Here is a 19,271-nt window from a genome sequence, read left to right on the forward strand (position 1 = left end):
ACTCCAATCACAGAGGTCTTCCGGGGAGGAGGAGTATGGTGGAGAGGAAGGAGGAGGGTGGGTGCACCTGCTGTCCCGCGCCTCGCTGCAGTGAGATTTGGATCGCAACACAGCGCGGAGCGGAACACCTGCCGTCCAAGCCACACGCTTACCAAGGGCGGGGGTCCACAAAAGAACACTACATCCGGCAACGATGCCCCGTCTGAGCGGCGGAGGCGGCGGGTGCACCGGCACCCTTTTCTCGGCGTGCCTTCTCTCCGTGTGTCAAGCCCTGCGGAGCTGCGGGGAGGTTCAGTGCGCCGATGGCCAACAGTGCTGCACGCCGATCGTCGCCGGGAACGGCAGCGGCGCCGGAGGTGGCGGCGGCGGAGGTGGAGGAGGAGTCGGAGGCTCAATGGTTCGTTGCTGTAAGCTCCCGATGCACATCTTCTTCGACAACGTGGGCTGGTTCACGCGGAAGTTGTCGGGCATCCTTATCCTGTTGCTGCTCTTCGCCATGGGCTACTTCATCCAGCGGATTGTGTGCCCGAGACCGCGCCGCCACCCGCACCAGGACCGCGGGGAGGAGCCCTCGTTCTTCCACGGCCACGCGTCCGCCTCCCAAGACTCCCTGCTGGACCGCTACCCAGAGTGCAACCCGGTGGACTTCGCCTCGCCCAACTTGCCAGCCTACGACGAGGTCAAATATTTGCCCACGTACGAGGAGAGCATGCAGGAGATGCATCGGGACCGCTCCGACGACAACTTGTTGGCCGAAATCGAGACGAGCGGTCCGGGCAGAGGAAGGGCGGCCGGGCCGGAGGCTGAAGAGCACAGACTGGATGTTCTGGAGGGGTCGGGAGGGCAGCAGCCCAGCCAAAGGACATCTCGGAACTCTGTCTGACGGAAACCACGTGCATTAAGACAATATCCTGTTATTATTTTTATTTGAATTTTACTCTCAAGTGCAATTTTAACACCGAATGTTGACAATAAAAAGAGAGACAACAATTGCCTTTTGTATGCAAACGAGCACCTGGGTTATGTAAAATAAAGATAAAAATGATGCTCTTTCTTTTGAGACAAGCAAGTTTAAAGCGTTAATTGTGGATGTTTACAAAATGATATCAAATTTGCAGTAATCAATCAACTTCAATTTCGCTTAAAACTGCCATCTACTATCATGAATACTTCAAAGTCTCCTGTGTCTTATCCAGGAAGAAAGAGGAGGGGAGGAAGTGGGCGAGCAAGAACCATCATTCATTCTGCAAGCATTGCTGCCTAATGAAATATGAGGTGACCTTTTTGCAACAATCCCAAAACTACTCTTGACACCGCATACATCACAGCGCTGTGATTTATGTCCTGCTTACGTGGATTAAATAAGCAGAATGCCATTTACTTTAAGTGAGTGTAAAAAAAAAAAAAAGGTTTTCTCCTTTAGAGCATTTCACAATTAGAGGCCAGTCCGGTTTCTTTTTCAAAAGTGTGCAAAGCGGAGCGTGATGGCGGTGGCTCATGTAATCCAACACTGGCCGACCATGACTGATGGCCTTGCTCCGCCAGAGAGAAATCTGTGGGTGGATGGGGTTAGCACTTAGAAGCACAAATCCATGTTTAGAACCCACTTAAGGGCCAGATGAGAGGGGGAGTAACCCCCCCCACCACCACCAGCACCACGGCCCAAGAGAAAGTGGTCATTTTACGAGGCTTAAGAGGTGTGAACGCTGAGTGACTTTCTAACATGTGAGACGACATGAGCGTTCTCAAGTAGCTTACATGAAATTTTAACAGAGGGTCATATAAAACTGACATCTTCCCATGGCAGCACTGGGGCAGGGTTGAGTCTTCATTTTCCACAAATAAATGTCAAATATGGAGCGAGGCACAAGAACATAAATACAAAAAGTGTACGGCAGAACTTGGCATTGAAAAATATTTGTCCGGAATGTATTTTCTGATTGCTGCTTCCAGTTTTAATTATTGTTATTAAGATAAAAAAATAAAAAGGGACACCCGTTTTGTTCAATGATTTTTTTTAAAGAAATTTTCTTCTTGACTATAACCTGTAAAAATATCTATCATGTCCTATAAACACATCACAAAACAAGATTTAAGATCAACGATGAGTCTGAAATGATGAGAGGAAGGCCACCATGGTGCATTTTGCTGCGGAAATGTCACGACTACGCGGAAAGGTGCAAATGTCCGTCGTGTGTTCCCGTGTGGCTAAGGCCGTATTATGAGTCCAATAAAACCTAAGACTGGACAATTATTATCCACTTTGGGGACCAAAAATCCCTAAATACCTCAAGAGTTTGTTTTTTCTCAAACTGTGGCTGGTCTTTCATCCATCTTGCATTAGGTGTATCATTCAGAAAGAATCGTTTTTTTGTTTTTACTGGACAGCCCGAGCCTAGGAGGGAATCAGAAGATTTCGCTTGACATTAACGCCGCTGGGCCAAGCTGCTCCTGACGGAGGCGTTTGCAGCTTTCTCTCTCTCTTTGGACAACTCCATCTCAATCTTGGCTTGGATTTTTTCCCAATCCACTTCAACCTGGGAGAAAGACAGCCAGTCAGAGAAGCCAGGGAGAAACATCAAGAGAAGGCTAATTTCCTGAGCTCTATTGCCAGTATGGAACTGATTAAGGCCGCAGTGTTTGTATCAGATTGAACGTGTAAACCGTGAGTGAAAAGCTTGTAAACAACGGGAGACTGTTAGACCCCCCCCCCTCGGCCCAATTGTTAAACTGCATGTGATTGCTGCCCGAATCAATTAATGTGAAGCAGCAAATACAGCGAGGCTGTTTCCGCTTACCCCTTTAGCGTATTGCAGGAACCTCTTATTGGTCTCCTTCCTGCCAAATGTCTGCAGGAACTTCTCCCGATAGGCCAGCACGGTGTCTACGTGGGTTTTGTGCTTGACTGCCAACTCAAGTGCTCTGGAAACACACCAACAAGGCTGAAATTGAACCAACACACACATCCAAACAGCTGCTCACCTCTCCCAGTTGAAGAGATCAACGTTGACTTGGATGGCTTGGTAGATGAGCCCCGCTTGCAAGAGAGTGGCCTCGGCCTCCTGGACCTGCCCGCTGAACAGCAGCAGGTGAGCCAAAGATGACTCCTTGGACGGCTGCTGTTTGATGAAGTTGATGTAATGCACTCGTGGTAACTGGGAAGCGAGAGGACGGGGGGGGGAGATGATGCGCGTGGAAGGAAACAACCAGGAAAAACCTCGCCGTGAAGCTCGCCCGCCACATGTTCATTCCAGAGTCGCGAGAAAAAAAAAAAAAGCGGACGGATCCATTAATGGATGCTCTTACCTCTCTAATGGCAGCGTAGGCCATCTCGGCTGTGGTCAGCTCTCTGTTGGCTATCGCCATGGCAGCCAGACAAGCCCACAAAGACTCTTCCTGCATACAAAAGGAAGTGCGACGAGACTTCGTTTTGGAACTTTGTGGCATCGGATCAAGCAGACCGAGAGAAACCCCAGCATGAGTCGGTTCCACTGTATTACACGCGTTGACATGACAGATGTGTGTAAGTGCTTTGTGTTTCTCTCATTCCAGAAAGTCTGACTGCCATTTTGGTGAAACCCACGTCAAACAAACAGACGTTCTCTTCACGCAACGCTTACGAACGTAAACAAATGTGTCACCGCTTTCGTCTCATTAAAAACGGAGCCCATCAGCTGGCCAAAGTCACCGCTGTGGATTCCTCCCTTTAATCACCGTCTATTACCACGACAAACGGCTCGAACGACAAACCGCCGGCCGGAAAACAACACCGTCATCGCTCGGGCAAATCAAACCAATCGCAGATGAGATTGTGTGTCACTGTGTGTGTGTGCGTGCTTGCGCGCATCCAAACACGCTTTGCATCAATCCTTCGCGACAAATGGGATTCCGGGAAAAACCGCTGTGCCACCAAACTCTTACCAGAAGTACAGCTGCGGGGAAGGCTTTTAAAAAGCTCTCTTTATCCTCTTTGTCCCCGGCTCAGCTCTTGCTACGAGACACGAGTGGTTATCGTGTCACTGCTTAAGCAAAAACAAAATAAAAAAATAAATAAAAAAGTCTCAACCCTTGAAGAGTCCATACGTGCATTCGGGGGTTCGGTTTCGAGTGAGCTCCACGGGGCCTCAACGCAGAAAAACGGTGTCACCGGGCTAATTGAAGGCTAATTAAAGCCTGCTGCTCCGGGGCAATAAACCTGTCGGCTACCTTTTCAGTTCAAACACCCGATTGAGCGTGACACGGGAAAGCCCGACGGCGCTCCAGCCACCTCGAGAGAAATAAGGACGTCTGATGTCTTACCTTGGCAAAGCGGCAGAGGCGCAGGGCGTCCTCCCAGCGTGCCGAGCTGCTGAATTCGTGTAGGAGCCCGGCGTATGGAGGCACGCTGGTGTAAAGCAAGGAGCCGTCGCGTTGGCGCAAGCGCACTTTGGTGTCCACGTAGCTGAGAATGTGCGGCGCGTGGCTGAACTCGCTTGGAAGTGGGAGGAGATGTGTCAACACACACACACAAAAAAAAGATAATCACCGTCAGAGTGTTACCTGCCATCTTTTGTGTAAAGTGTTTTGGGAAGCAGCTCCTTGTCGATGAAGACAGCATTGGGGTAGTACCAAACGGTGAACTGGTTGTCTTGGACGCCGCACAGGACGTTTGCCGTGTTGTTCCAGGCCATGCTGTGGATCATGCTACCTACGACGCCCGTACGACAACTTTGACAGTCGAAAGCGTCAAACGATGTTTCCAGCTCGGATCTGTTTACCGATTTTGCAGATTTTGGGCTCGCGTCCGAGGTAGCGCACAGAAGTGAGGTAAAGGTCGCGGTTCTTGTCGATCAAAGCGATTTTCCTTTCGGTGGATGGACCGCATTGGTCCAGAGCTATCTCCACCACTTCCAGCTGCATGCGGAGATAAAAAAAAAAAAGGGGGGGGGGGTTGAGTGACAGAAGCAAGACATACGTTTGCACTGTGACCCGGCAGGCGTGCGCCTGTGTTTGAGTCACACGCACACATCCGAGAAGAATGTGCGTGAACTTCTTTAAGAGTCAATGCATGCACGCTTGTGTTTGAGATGCTCAGCCAGCCGGTTTCATCTCCGGAAGACAACGCCACGCTTATTTGTGCTTTACTTGTTTCCTCCCCCCCCAAACAATGAACCCATCCCACCCTTGTGTAGGAAATAAAATGTGACGGTTTGATTTATGACATCAAAATGAACAAGAGGCAGCAGAGAAAGTTCTTAATGTAATCACTTGTACAGCTGAAGAATTTTTCTTTGTTTTTTCCTGTACAGGATCTCTCAAGCGGGTGACTTCTGCTGTAGTAAGCATTTATGGATTCACAACACGAGGCTTGAAGGAGCCGTAAAATCTAAAAATTGACAAACCATATAGGCACCATCTACGAGTTGGCCAGACAGACTATTTTAGTTTGTGCCACTCCCGCCGGAAAATAAGCTCGTTCACGGTCGGCTTGGGATACGCATGGTTGCGTTGGTAAGCAAAATAGAAGATGGCGAGATAGTGGACTGAGTGTGATGAAAATGTCCACAAGGTCTGGATGAGAAAATTACATTAGGCCACCCGTGGTTGAATATGTGTGAATTATTTCTTTTTTTTTTTTTTCAAAACTGAAATTCAAGACTATTATTCTTGTGCACTCAATTCAGCATATATATAACAAATCTGGCGACGTGTATTTATTTATATTGTGCACCGGGGGATTGTTTTTCTCTTCTGTTTATAATCCTAAAAATAATCCCAGGAATCAGAAGTCCCTCCCACTGATGGATTTGCTTACCTTATGAGTCAGAGACTTCCCGTCACCGAGAGGTTTGCCGGTCAAGGCGTCAAAGAGAAGGATGACTAGTGAGAATTAAAAACAAAAATAAAAAAATGAATAGAGTGCAATCATATTTACGACAGTGAACCTTCTCACCTTTTTCATCACTCTTGTCACGGATGGCGATGGTGTCGTTACTGAGCGAGACGCACTGAGCGTTGAGCACGTCAGCTCTCATACCAGGAAATTTAGGCGAGGAGATGAGTCGGCCCTCGTAGGAGAAAATATACAAGCCTGCCCCGTCCACCAGGAGAGCATGTCTTGAGTGGCAGCGAGGGGAAGGAGAAAGACAAACATAGTGAGTCGACTTTTATATGGGTGCGGTGCGGCTATTCATCGAATAAAACCAGATGGTCGTTAGGTGAAGGATTTTTATGCGCATTAAAAACAGCGACTTATTCGGCGTGACGTCGGAGGCTCGGCCGTGATTACGGAATGACAAGTAATCTAATTTAGCGGTCTGATGAGTGTCAGGGACACTTGCGCTGGAGTGCTGCACAAGAGCTACTCCATAATAATCAGATTTTCCCAAGCACTTACACTATCAGACTTATTACATGATGTACTTTGACTAAGCTATCCCGCGTGGATGTGTGTGTCCCCGTATGTGTGTAATGAAGCCTTGGAGAGGCGGTGAGTGGATCCTATGACCGTCTTCCACTCTCCTGATCCGCCAGCTCGCCGGGATAAAGCATGCGGCTCACCTCTCGGCTTGCAGAATGAGGCTGACCGTTCCCTCCTTCAGGTCAAATATGAGGGGAGTGTTCCAGTTGCGTGTGCTGGCACAAACAAAACACACAAATATGCGGGGGGAACATTATATAATAGGAGATCCTATCTAAAGGGAGATTTATCAGAATATTTCCTTATTGCAGGTGAGTGCATAGAAAGTGCAATGGCACACAAATAGGAAATCTTTGATTTCCTTTTAAAGCGAAACAGCTTTGAGGATGAGGAGCAGCGTTTCGCTTTGGCAGCGCATCATGTGTGAATTGATGTCCATATAAGGAGGCTTATGTTAACTCTCAAAGTGGAGTAACGTTATATGCCGGGAAATGGGTTTGACAAATGGTGGCGGCGGGAATGGAGGATGCGCCGACTGGGTGAAGTGCTCACTTGTAGATGTAGCACTGAAGGGATGTGGCCACCACCAGGTGCCCGAAAGCCAGCGAGGCTTTGATGACTCGATCTCTGAACTCCAACACGTCCACCGCGTCGTTCATCACATTCCTTACCTGTGGAAAAAAAAAAAAAACATATAGAATGGCACATGAAAGATTTCCGCATGTTTTATTTATATACACAGGAAGCAGTAGATCATATATTCGAGCATACGTCGGCTAGATGCGGTCAGACATTTTTATCTGCTCGGAATGTACGCACGCCCGTCCCCGATAGATAAATACTTCCCTCGCGGCCCGCTCTGAATGAATGAAAGGGCTTTTTTCCAGCGCCAGGTGAAAGGTGGAGTTATTTTTACAGCTTTACAAATCTTCCTCTTCTGCCCCCTCCGGCAAGGCAAATTTACAAGCAACACAAGCAAGAATTAAAAAAACAACAACATTAGACCGCAAGGTGGTAAATTTAGCCGGCTGATTCACAAACCACTGGCAGATGTGCACGTTTAAAGCGGCCCGTGAGGAGGAAAGGCGGAGGAGGGAGACAGAAAAGTGCCTGGCAGGCTGAAAATAAAGTGGCCGATGACCCGCGTTTGTTTGGCTTACGCAAACTGCACTCAGTAAAGATGCCTGATCCTGTTTTTTTTTTTTTTTGAGGTGTGTATCCCTTTTCTATGGACGCTTGGGCATGTTAAATGGGTGTAAATGCTACTTTGTGGTCAGCTTGACTTTAAACGGTACAAAATAGTAGAGTAAAGGGAGGCAGCGAGACAGGGTAGCCATTGTCATTGCCTGGCGAACGGGCAGGGGCTAAATATAATATATGGCTGCAAGAAGTCTTTTTTTTTTGCAAATGTATGCAAGTGAAGCACGTGAAGTATACAGGCACATTGTAATGGCATGACCGACAAAAACTAGCCAAAATAAATTCTTAATCGAGATGATAATGCTTAATTGTAAGCCAAGAAAGACAGTTAATCGGAGGTGCATCGATTAATCGGTCATCAAATTCATCAATAATTATTCTGATCCTATAGAGACCCCCCCAACTTTTTTTCCCTTTTACATTCACATTTAAAAGAACAATGTCGCCACACGAGCATCAAAATCTTACGTCATCCTCCGTAAAGGCAGGACGGGCTACAAATGGAAGAAAAAAAACAATTCCGCGCTCGTCACTTTTGTTCAACCTTGGCTGAGATCTGTGTTTATTCAAAAAGTCACGGTAGAAGTTTTAATCCATCTGTTGTGTTGAATCTCATTTCATTTGGCAGCCACGGTCAACGAAGTGTCCGTTGAGTGTGTGTGTGTGTGTGTGTCTACCTGCATGGTTTTCCTCTTGGTGAGGCTGATCATAAAGTTGTTCCACTCCCAGTGCTGCTCCACCACATTGGCAAAGATGACATGGCCGTTCCCGCAGGCCCCGGCCACCTGCGTGCCGTCAGCAGACCAAGCCAGGCTGAACACGCTGCCCGTGTTGGGTTTCTCCAAAGCGTAGGACCACTGCCAGGAGAGGGGGGGGAGGAGGAATATCATCATTAACGATGATGGCCGCAATTTCTTTTGGGAGCGCTTGGAAGCAAATGGAGGTTTATGGAGGAGGTGAGCGGTGGAGTGAGAGCAGATACCCCGTGCGCATAATGTAAACGCTGCTGGAAACAAGTCCCAGCCAGTCAATCAGCGAGCCGTGATGAACTGCGAGACATTGAAGGAGCGCTCGGCCCTGCCAAGTCCAGCAGTTGTGCTCGTAAACATACGCTCTGCTATCCTCATCTATCATGAGTGCAGGGTGCACGGAGAAAAGCACCAACGGGGGTCTGACTAACAAAACATTGTTTTTTTTTTTAAAATAGGAATTGATTTAGTGGTGAAGCCTAAGGGAAGAGTAGCTCCATATAGGTGTCACATATCCGAAATACTCACATCCTTTAAATAACAAAAATGAAACATGACTACAATCAGCCTTTATTTTGGAGCTGAGAGCTGTGCCAGGGTTGCCTCACCTGTCCCACAAGGAGGAACCTTGAAACCTTCAACTCGCCTAAAACGTAGCCCTTTTCTGGCAACGGTGGGCGGACAAGTGCAGCTCAGCGGGGCCAAGAGTGGAGAAAAGAACCTCAGTGTGTTGACGGCGAGGTGTGGCCTTATTTCCGGCACGTCGCTACAGGTTAGCTGCTTTGATCTGCTCGGCGTGTTCCTCAGCTGGCTTCCCTCCCACGTCATATTGAGACCAAAAATAGTGGCGGTAAAAATACGAACGACGCTGCAGTGCGGACAAGAGACGGTTTGTTACACTTAAATGGAATCACCTTTTAATTGCGTCCCAGCTCACTCATTGCAGCAGGGACCATTTTTCTTATTCACATTTTTTTTTTTGACATTCACAACACGAGCGAAGTCGTGTTCGGGGAGGCTTCGACGATAATGATGGACGTCATTTATTCTGCAGCTAACGTCTTGAGATGGCCCACTCTGTGTTAAAGCACCCATGGGGGAAAGGGGAAGGGGGATGTCTTGATGGATGCAGCTGGATGCGTCCACCAGATTGTAATGAAGCAGGACATGTGATACCTGCCAAAAAGGAGTGCTGCTGGATTCACGCTTACCTAATGCTTTTAACACATTGAGCCGTTTTACTCCCCCAAGAGTCGGCCAACAAATTTGAGTGTGTGCTGGCGCATCGCTGCGTGTAGAAAAGAGAAGAGGGGGCGTCGTCTTAGGTGCGGACAATATTTATGTGCATACGTGACTCTATATGTGAAGGATAGAAAAGTTTTAAGATGTAACTATAGGGGGAGTGTGGACAAATGGACAGAAAGAAGAGGACAAGTGGGGTTGGGAGGGGGAGTCCTCTCGCTGGTCACCGAACCCCTCGACTTTCTATAATGGGCAGCTTTGTGGCCAGAGGGAAGGTGACAGACATGACGTGTTGCCCAGCCGAGGGGAGAGAGCAGGGTGGGAGTGGGGGAGAAGGGGGGGATCCCTCAAACTCACAACGAACTCATAGAGGTCGACGACGTATATACATGCGGACAAACATACACGTGCAAGTGTTTGTGTCGCGGCAGAAGACGAGGTCTGGTAATCCTACGCTTGAGACCATCGCTCCAGTGAGCAGAGGGAGGGGAAAAAAAAAAAAAAAACACCCACGCATACATCCTGTGTGTGTTGACGCATGTGTGTTAATGTGACGCAGACGCGCATACGTTAGTTGCGTGTAGGTGAGAAAGCCTGGAGTGCTGAGCTGCAGAAATGAACCTCTGGGATGCGGGAGTGTTACAGAAAATAATGCGGTGATGCGACTTGAGCATCTTCCCTCCTTCACCATATTTGACAGAGCATCAGTCACCTCCGACATGTTTATAATTATTATTTCTTTATATTTGCGTCTGTCATATGCAGTTATTAACTGGGAAAAAAATATTTTAATTGAATTAATTATACTTCTATATTACCATTCAAATAATTCCACAACAATCTCCGCCTCATTTGCTGACACCCACGTCACTCACCAGGACTCGGCCCCGCCTTTTAAAGCGATAAACACACAAAGTCATAGATAGGGGAACATGATGATGGTGACCCCAAGCGGGCAAAATTATGATGCTTATAGATTTGATCACGCAAAATCAATGTTTATATAATATTCAAATAATCGATGCAATAATCAATAGACTACTTTAACAGCCCTATATAATAATACTAAGATGTTTTTGTGTTATTAGTTCTGCTACAAAATTAAATTAGTTGCTCTTAGTTTCGGCTTGCGTGGTTCATGCTAATGGGGGTGGGGATGGACCGGTCTGGAACGGAGGCCAGGAAGGGGTTAATGGCACATGTCTTCACTAATAGCTCCCAGTGGAGCGATCTGCTGATTCAGGCCCATTATGTCTTAGACATTAAATATGTCTGTCGGCGACCACTCAGCGCTCGGCCGTGCACTGATGCACAACAAAATGCTAATCGGACAAAGGGTCAAGAGACCTCCCCACCTCTGATTCTCACGTTGCCCTTCATCTCTGGCACTCCTGTCACTCTCAAGAAAATACTTTCAACTGCTATTAGTGTTAATGGGTCGGCCCTTCTAACCCCGCTTTGAATACTCAAGCTCGAAGAAACTACAAAGCAATTAGCCTCCAGTAGTGCCAGACTTGATTCATTTTATTAGACCGGAGTCATTGGTAAACAAGGCAACGGGTGTTTTTTCTTTGATCGTTTTTGCATCGTTTTAACCGTCTATAAATCTTTGCTCAATAAATAACTCCAAGGACAAACATTTTGAATGACACGGATCTCAGGTGTCTCTAAAAATTCATGCATTATTCAAAGAGAATTTAAGAAAGTGGTGAAAAGGGCACAACGATGACAAGGCCAAGCTAAAATCCGTGGATAGATTTCCGCTTTCCCCAGAATAACCCCTCCCGACTACTCTTCCCGCAGATTTTAATTAGCTAGCTTTTGCCTAATCTAAAATATCAACGTAAAAAAAACAACTTCCTCACAACACTCACGCGCATCCACGCTAAGACGAGCTCCGTTACTTGTTAGCCGAGTATTGCGCGACTGGGAGCCAAACTAGTGGAGGGTTAACAGCCTTACATAAATCACAACAGCTGGACGACGCTCAGCGAAGCCAGCTGGCTCGAGTTTGCCTGCGGGACAGGACCTGGCAGTGCAGGTACAGCGCGTAAATCCTCGCACACAATAAACACAACACATATGTGCGAGTATAATAGACACTAGACATATATACAAGTATCTGGCCATAAACAGACGGTGTGTATGAAAAACGCTGACACCAGAGCTTCTTTTTTTTTTTTTAAGACCGAACCGATTGTGTAAGGTGCGAGCGTGAGGAGGAGTTGGGACGATTTAAAAATTGTTTTGAGGTGGCTTTGGATAAGGTTTCATCGATCTTTCGGGTGGGGATGACGGGGGCTTGTAAATGTCAGCTTGCGGTGACCCCGCAACTCAAAACGGGGTCGGCTACAAAAGATAAGAATCGTTATGGACTATGTCCAGAACTGCTTAGACCCGTACGTGTTGATTGGGAACCGTGAGTATTAATTTTATTTGGTAAGCATTGGGTAAAAAAGGGCAATTGGACACCGCAAAGGAGTCAACTTAGCATTAGCAAGCTTGTATGAGACAATACAGATCATTTACTGGACCAAATCAAGAAAAAAAAAATGGATTTCACCATTGGCCTTGGATCCTAAAAGTTGAAGTAAGCAATCTTAAACTAAAAAGGATGACCTGCTCTGTCAACGTCTGTTCTCCCCCCCAAAAAAACTTTCAATTTGAGTCGGGGAGGAAAATAACGCCACGTGGGGTAGTACAGTTCTACATCTGTTCAAGTACTCAATATTCGGTACACCGAGTACACTTGCCATCTTCAGTGGCACACATCAGCAACGAACCGACGTCTTCAAAGTGGAGGAGGACGAAGCGGGGGGAGTCCTACAAATGTCCGGCAGATAGGCCGGACTCTTGTGACTGCAGAGTGGCACAAGTTGGGAAAAAAAAAAAGGGGGGGGGGCCGGGCAAGTGAGAGAATAGATAGAGCAGGAGAGAAAGCACAAGGGAGTGAGTAAGCGAGAGGGCAGGAGGGAGGGAGAGAGAGAGAGAGTAATGATCTGCACATGGTTTCATGCTGAAGCCTCAACATAGTAACCATAGACACATGCTGGGGCCTCCTGGGACTCATCAGCAAGACACAGCTGTGAGCTGGACAGCAGAATTCTATTAGCACCAGCTATGCACACATGTGCTTACAATCTCTCGCAAACACACACACGCACACAATTTCGGTATTTGGTTATGGTTCGGGACACCGCAAAGGGTTAAAAACTAACTAGACCCTTTAGCTAACTTTAAAACCATGTCGAGAAAGTGTCAAGATGGGATAAAGTACTCATCGTTTAATCGGGTAATTATGTAAGTCGGGAGGGACTAAAGGGATGCTTCGACTTACAAGTTGAATTTGTTTCCTGACCGCGCTTGTATCTCAAATCAACTCTGCAAAAGTAAAAATTTGTTCCGACACTTCACAGGGCAAAACACCAAAACGTTTGTTATTCAAAGAAATACAGCACTCTTAAAAAGAAATATAAATAACAAAGGACGATTATTTGAATATTTGTCAATTTTTTTGTCGATTAATCGGATTTTTAAACACGTTTTGATTTCCATATCATTAAAAAAAAAAAGGACACTATTTCACATTGAGGGTGCACAAAGTCAACTGAGTGATGGGGGAGGCATTAGCCAAATAATCGGTGGAATAATTGATAGGATAATCGATTCTTAAAAAAACAAAAAATCGTTAGTCACAGCTCTTGATGGAAGCCAAATCTCACACATACATACACCTTCATGTGCTGTGACTTTAAATGGCGTGGCCAAGTGAGTATCATCTTTTCTTGTGCCTCACTTCACTCTCTCTCTCTCTCTCTCTCTCTCTCTCTCTCTCTCGCTCTGTGGTGCGGGGCAGCTGTCTCTCTTTCTTTCTTCGGCAACCGTTACGTTCCAAAAACTTCACTGGCACAATCACTTGCTCTTTTTACTATCTGACTCGGGAGCCATGCTAAAGAATAGTTTACAGCCAAACAATAAAAAAAACAAAAACAATCATAGCTGTTTGAAATAAGTTAGGCATCGAGTGAAATGTTAATGCGGTGGTTTTACTATTCGAATCCACTTACACTAAGGGCTACGTGGGGCAGTGACCCACCAAAACCAAAAGATGGCGCTCTGATTAGAAAAAATAAATGCTTTCTGTGCATGGCAGCTAACATCCAGACATTTATCCAGTCCTAATGGAGGTTTGAGTGTCATTGTCTTTGCAAAAGAACATTTTTTTCCATCCACCAGCAGACAATGTCAATGTCTATTTGTGTGCCAAGAAGTGGGACAAACACACACTCACACACACAGCGCTTAATGAACTCAAAGTTGGCAGCAAAGTTTGAAAAGATACACAAGTTGCTAAAGTCCTATTCTCCAGCCGCATTGGTTACCCAGTGACACCCTCTTTACACCTTTTCATCGCCTCTTTTTCTGCGAGTGTGACATGTTTGTTTAACAAGTGGCGCTTGTGCTTTGGCCAAGAATGATGAATTTGCCAGCGGGGCCGAGAGCTGGGGCCTTTGAAACAGTGGTGCAACAACACAGAAACTGGAGGGAAGGAGAAACCGACATCTTTTATGTTACACCCAGCTTTGGTGCATAGGCCAACTTTACAGGATCTATTGCACAGCTCCCCCCCCCCCCCCGCCCCCCCCCAAAAAAAACTCCTAACGTCTTTTTCATGATGCCCTCGCTTTTGGTTTCTAACAAGGCAGGCCTTTAGCACAACTCGAGAGAGGTGTAATACCGTGTCAAAAAAAATATATATATATGAAAACTTCCGTTATGTGCACAGACGCAAACACTTTTTTTTTTGCACAAAGCATCGGGCTCTACCATCAGCAAAAAAAAAAAAAAAGATAGAATCAAAGTATCTTAAATTTCGTCTGGATGATAGCGAAGTCTCCGAAAACAATGTTAACATTCGCTGGCTGCGTCAAAATGTGCGACGGAGAAAAGCAGCATGTGCTGCTCTGCTCTCGTCCTACCAGGGAGCAACTTGGACTCTGCCAAGAAGAAGAAAGGGGAGTGCAGAAAGCAAGAAATAGGAGGCAGGAGCAGAGACTTGTAAGGGGGAGGGAGCTGGGTCGAGCAAAAAAAGGAGGGAAAGAGAGGGAGAGAGAGAGAGGAGTGGCCCTGTACTGTAGCCTGGAGGGGAGGGGGGGGGGGGGGGAGCTGCTCTGCTGCTGACTCAGGATTCTCTTTGTTTGACCACACTCCCTCACTCTCGGTCTACTTCTCAGTTACACACACTCCCAAACATACGGCGCTTTTTCTTTCACGTGACGTTTTTCTTTTCATCCAACCAGTACTAATTATTTCACTTTGTCGACCCCCTCCCCCTGTTTTTCCAACCCCTTATTATGCGTTTCTTTTCGCTTCCTCACCTCCCACAATAAAAGCACCCCCCCCCCCCACCCCTTCTCGTGTGATGAAAACAGATAAATGCGCGCTGACTAATAAATCTGCAGCGGTTTCTTTTGGCGTTTCATGCACCACCAACGGTGGCTCACTCTGCGCCGTTTTATTCCCTTCCAGCGGCGGCCATGTCCAGATGTGGGTTGGCGGCTGGCATCAAACCGCCGAAAAGCGGGTCAGGTATAAGCGCCCCTAATGGAAGAGTTATTGGAGGAGAAGACAGGGGTGAACGCAAGCATGTCACACAGGATGAGAGGCTACGCGGCCAAAGAAAACGAGTCGATGCTGGCTGAGGAACAGAGAGAGTCAGCATGTGAAGTCACGTTTCCACCGAGCGGCTCAGTTTAGGATTGGTAATAATGTTTCTTTTTTATTTCCTTCCACAATGTGGTGAGTTAGAGGGGATGGCTACGTGCGTATCAACACACTGCTATGAACTCGGATGCTTCCGATTCAGGGCTGTGACGATTAATCGAATCAGTTGGATAATGAGATGTCGCCCGCACGTGGGAAAGGAGAGCCACAGTTGTAGATGTGAGTCAAACACAGTGAGCACGTTTACGCAAAAAGTTGCTGACCGCCGCACGCTAATCTTCATAGGTCCCGCCGCCTTCTAAGTTAAATGCATGTGGATAGTTCTGAGTACTTTAAACTTGTGATTTTTTTCCCGTTCAAATACATCTACAAAGTGTTTAAAATGTAGGCTTTGAAATATTTAAGTACGTTTTAATGATCTTAAATGTGTTTAAAGTGGGTAAACCTTTTTTTTTCTGTTCGTTAATTAGGGGTTAGGGAAGGCCATAAACGGAGTTTCATATAAGCACACCGCAAAACGACTTACTGGACAGATTTGTTGCCAGAAACTGACATTTTCTGTCAGCAAAGTACAATTTCTTTACTTGTATGAATCGAGTTTCTCATGTCGAAAACGTCTTTCGCGTTGCAGCCACCTCTGGGGAAAAAAATAAAAATCCCCGGTCATGATAACCGTGCTCTTGTAAAAGCTGAAAATTGCGCAGCGTAAACGAATCATAAAATAGCTAAAGTAAACAGAAGTTACATTTATGGCATGGTCGTACAGTCGAGTGTGGGGGGAAGAAAAAAAAAAAAAAAAAAAGAAAAAACAAGTGTCGTGGAGGGAAGAGGGAAAAGGGGCGGAGAGAGTATCGGGAATGGGTTGGGGTTGGGGGTAGGGGCGCAAGTGGGAGATCGCCTGGCACAATGAGTCCTACTTGTTAGCCAGTGGCAGTGTCAGAGATCGTGACAGGGTCCAGACGCTAGACACCAGCTGCAGCGCCTCGTAAATAGAGCGCTGTCTCGCAGGCACATTTGCACGGCAGCGGCGGCTGCGCACGCACGCACGCATGCGGCAGCCAGGCATGCGGGCACATGCTTATACGAAGGGAGGCACACAGACACTGACTTATTGTTTCTCCCCCAATCTTGTAAAAAAAAAAAAAAAAAAAAAAGGGACAGTGGACCCCTTTGTATCGTGTCTTGTTAAAGCTCCCGTGAAGAGAAATAAACTCCGCATGAACAAAAAAAAAAAAAAAACTCAATCTTAAGGCCATGAATATATAACAACAATCGTGCATTTAACGATAACAACAATTTTTCTGGGAAAACAAAATGGGCCGGGGCGCCCCGGGTGTACTTTTAGCTGAATGTAAACTTGGTCTCTGGACGCTACTCCGATGTGATAATAACAAGGGGGGGGGGGGGGGGGAGGAGAGCAGGAGCATTTAAGCTAAGAGAAGAGTGGAGCCGGACAGGAGGTGAAGGGGTTAAACGTGCAGCGCCAATCCTGCTGAGCCAGCAGTCGTATTCAAAGTGCAAGGTTTCATTGTATCACGTACAGAATGAAACTCCTTCCCATTAGTCATGCTCGTAATTAAAAAAAAAAAAAAACACAATGTCTTTGCTAATGACAAGTTGTGTTTAAATTCACACCCGCAATTATTGTGACTAAATTCACACTGCGATGGAGTGACCTAGTATTTTTTTCTTTTCCTCAATTCCACACTCCCTTCTTTTTCGGCAAGCCTCCCACGCCACGCTACAGTACACGCTGTCTCGGAGGAGCTTTAGGGAGGAGAAGGCAAGCGTGCCCTTCCTCCGGTTCAAGCAGGGTAGAGCCATAATCCTCCTCCTCTCGTCCTCCCTCGTCTTCATCCTCGGGACTGCCTCGGGCGAGGCGCACCAGAAAGGAAAGGCGAGTGGCCCTGTCGTTTGAAAATTGGGACCGATCGACCGCATAAACAAAGCCATAATAAGGAAGGGTGAGGTGACTTGGATGGTTGCAAAAAATAACGACATAAATTGTATTCGCTGCTGCCCGTTTATAGTTTTAATGGTACACTCGTTTTATATTTTGGTCTGGAGCGAAAAGGAAAATTGATACAAGCTGGCCTCATTTGAATGATTTCATCAAGTTTGCTGAAACAATCTGGAAGTTTTTCCACAACCTACTGTAATGCCCCCTCTTTCAAATGTAACTTTAAAACCATAAGAGACTTCCCCAGACTCCTTCAGATATTTATATTCTATGAGTGATATTATCATAACCTCTCTGAAACACCGTACCCTTCTTGAGAATATATATGTTGGCTCAGATGTTCTCCAGCTTTTTGGGTTTTTTTTTTACACTGGAGGGAAAGTTACCATTTGATCCTAATTAAGTCAAAATGGAGCATGAAATGCCGTGTGATCGGCACACCAAAACACGCTGTTTGTTTTCATTACCGCACGTTCGATGCGGCGCGCAGTCCTTGACATCTCCATGTAAACTCAAAGAACAGCAACATGTCTCGTGAGGGCGACTCACGCGACCTACAGTTTCTGGCCAGATGTTTGACGAGAATAAAACCATAATACCATTTCCCCAATGTTGCTTCATCTGGCGTTACGAGCGCGCACTCGCAGCCGACAACGAGGCACTCTGAATTTGCTTATATATGGTTCTCAGACTTTGCATGTGTTTTCAGGATTTATCTCCCAAAAAAATGAAACTCCGCTTTTGCGTGTGAGTGAGACTACCAAGTTAACAGTCACCAAGGGTGGCAATTAAAGTATTTTCTGAATGATAGAGGATATAAATTACGTGCTTACCCCGGTTTTGTCGCATAGTCGCAGAGTGTTGAAGGAGCCCACGGCAAACACTTCTCCATCTGGAGCCCAGGACAAGGAGGTGACCGGGTAGTCGTGTGACAGCGAGAAGTAAAGCACACGGCCAAAGCTGTCCCACACCTGTTGACGAGGCAAGAGGGATTTTTTTTTTTGTGCAGAGACAAAAACAAAAGCGAAGCCTCCGGTATGCGGACAAAATCTGACCTTGTATTTACAGTCCTCTCCTCCCGAAAGTATGAGGTCATTGACGGAGTTCCAGTCCACTTTGAGAATGACCCCGTCGTGCGCCTTCCACTAGAGAGAGACAGAGCTCACAACTCAGCATTACTGTCATCACATTGCCTGTTAAAGCGCAAACGCGGAATGTTTGACACACTGGGGGGGATTTGTTTTTTTTTATGATGTGTAACGGTGAGCAGGTATTGACATTATCTCGCCGTTACGTTTCTTCTCTGGCTACACACCTGCTATCTTCCATACCAGACTACATGGGCCAGATGGGGAAGCAAGCAACATAAATATTCATGTCATTTAGAGCTACGGCAAAAAAAAAACAAAAAAAAATCATGCTGAGCTATATGATGCGGACATTTGTTTTTTTCATTGTGATCAGCTATTTGAAAATACCTGTATGACTTTCGCGCTGGGTTGCAGAGGTTTGATGACCAGGTGTCGACCTGATGTATAGAGAATCCTCTCCGAATCCGGGCCCCAGGCCACAGAATACACGGGAGAGCCTGTAAGAAGCCCCCCCCCCCAAAAAAATGACTTTTTTGCCGATTTTCAACCCAAGACAAACAGACGGCTGTCACTGAGCGAATGCACATGAATTTACAGTCTGCGATGCATACATGTCTTTTCCCGTATTTGACAAAGGAAAATTGAACTCTTTTTTTGGCCAGGGCAGCGACCAGAACACCTCATTGTCCCTCGGGGAGGGGTGCTCGTCATCATTCGGCAGATAGAAGTCACGGCAGCTGTGCAAAGCCGCCTAACCTCGGCAGAATAGACGCGAGTGTGTGGTTTTACGAGTCGAGGTTGCGGATACGCACGTGCAGAGTGCGGGCTGACATTTAACCCCGCTCCAGGTGCGTACGGTTTCTCGCAAATGCAAACGAATGACGACGGAAACGAGAGTGGGGAGC

At 46.7% G+C, this 19,271-nt stretch overlaps 2 protein-coding genes across 4 annotated transcripts in view; one reads left to right on the forward strand and one right to left on the reverse strand.

Moving 5' to 3' along the window:
* On the forward strand, positions 1-1,011 carry c15h3orf80 (chromosome 15 C3orf80 homolog). Its single transcript, XM_088380661.1, has one exon. The coding sequence runs from the start codon at positions 194-196 to the stop codon at positions 881-883; it is 690 nt and encodes a 229-aa protein (XP_088236787.1). The 5' UTR covers positions 1-193; the 3' UTR covers positions 884-1,011.
* The window catches only part of ift80 (intraflagellar transport 80 homolog (Chlamydomonas)), a 27,519-nt gene continuing 9,157 nt past the window's right edge, over positions 910-19,271 (reverse strand). For all 3 annotated transcript variants that reach the window (XM_088380653.1, XM_088380651.1, XM_088380652.1), the window contains 15 exons: positions 18,754-18,863; positions 18,331-18,420; positions 18,109-18,246; positions 8,278-8,457; positions 6,953-7,071; positions 6,541-6,615; positions 5,933-6,096; positions 5,795-5,859; positions 4,758-4,893; positions 4,540-4,687; positions 4,300-4,471; positions 3,307-3,396; positions 2,983-3,155; positions 2,799-2,922; positions 910-2,537 (listed from right to left, as the gene is read on the reverse strand). In XM_088380653.1, the coding sequence (XP_088236779.1) occupies positions 2,427-2,537; positions 2,799-2,922; positions 2,983-3,155; positions 3,307-3,396; positions 4,300-4,471; positions 4,540-4,687; positions 4,758-4,893; positions 5,795-5,859; positions 5,933-6,096; positions 6,541-6,615; positions 6,953-7,071; positions 8,278-8,457; positions 18,109-18,246; positions 18,331-18,420; positions 18,754-18,863 (1,895 nt within the window). In that variant the 3' untranslated portion in view covers positions 910-2,426. The remainder of the gene's footprint in view (positions 2,538-2,798; positions 2,923-2,982; positions 3,156-3,306; positions 3,397-4,299; positions 4,472-4,539; positions 4,688-4,757; positions 4,894-5,794; positions 5,860-5,932; positions 6,097-6,540; positions 6,616-6,952; positions 7,072-8,277; positions 8,458-18,108; positions 18,247-18,330; positions 18,421-18,753; positions 18,864-19,271) is intronic.

This window comes from Syngnathus floridae, chromosome 7 (genome assembly GCF_059516105.1).
Source record: "Syngnathus floridae isolate MCC-2025c chromosome 7, RoL_Sflo_1.0, whole genome shotgun sequence".
Lineage (NCBI taxonomy): Eukaryota > Metazoa > Chordata > Actinopteri > Syngnathiformes > Syngnathidae > Syngnathus > Syngnathus floridae.

Coding starts and splice junctions, on each gene's coding strand:
- c15h3orf80 (XM_088380661.1), top strand. CDS start 194: ATGCCCCGTCTGAGCGGCGGAGGCGGCGGGTGCACCGGCACCCTTTTC.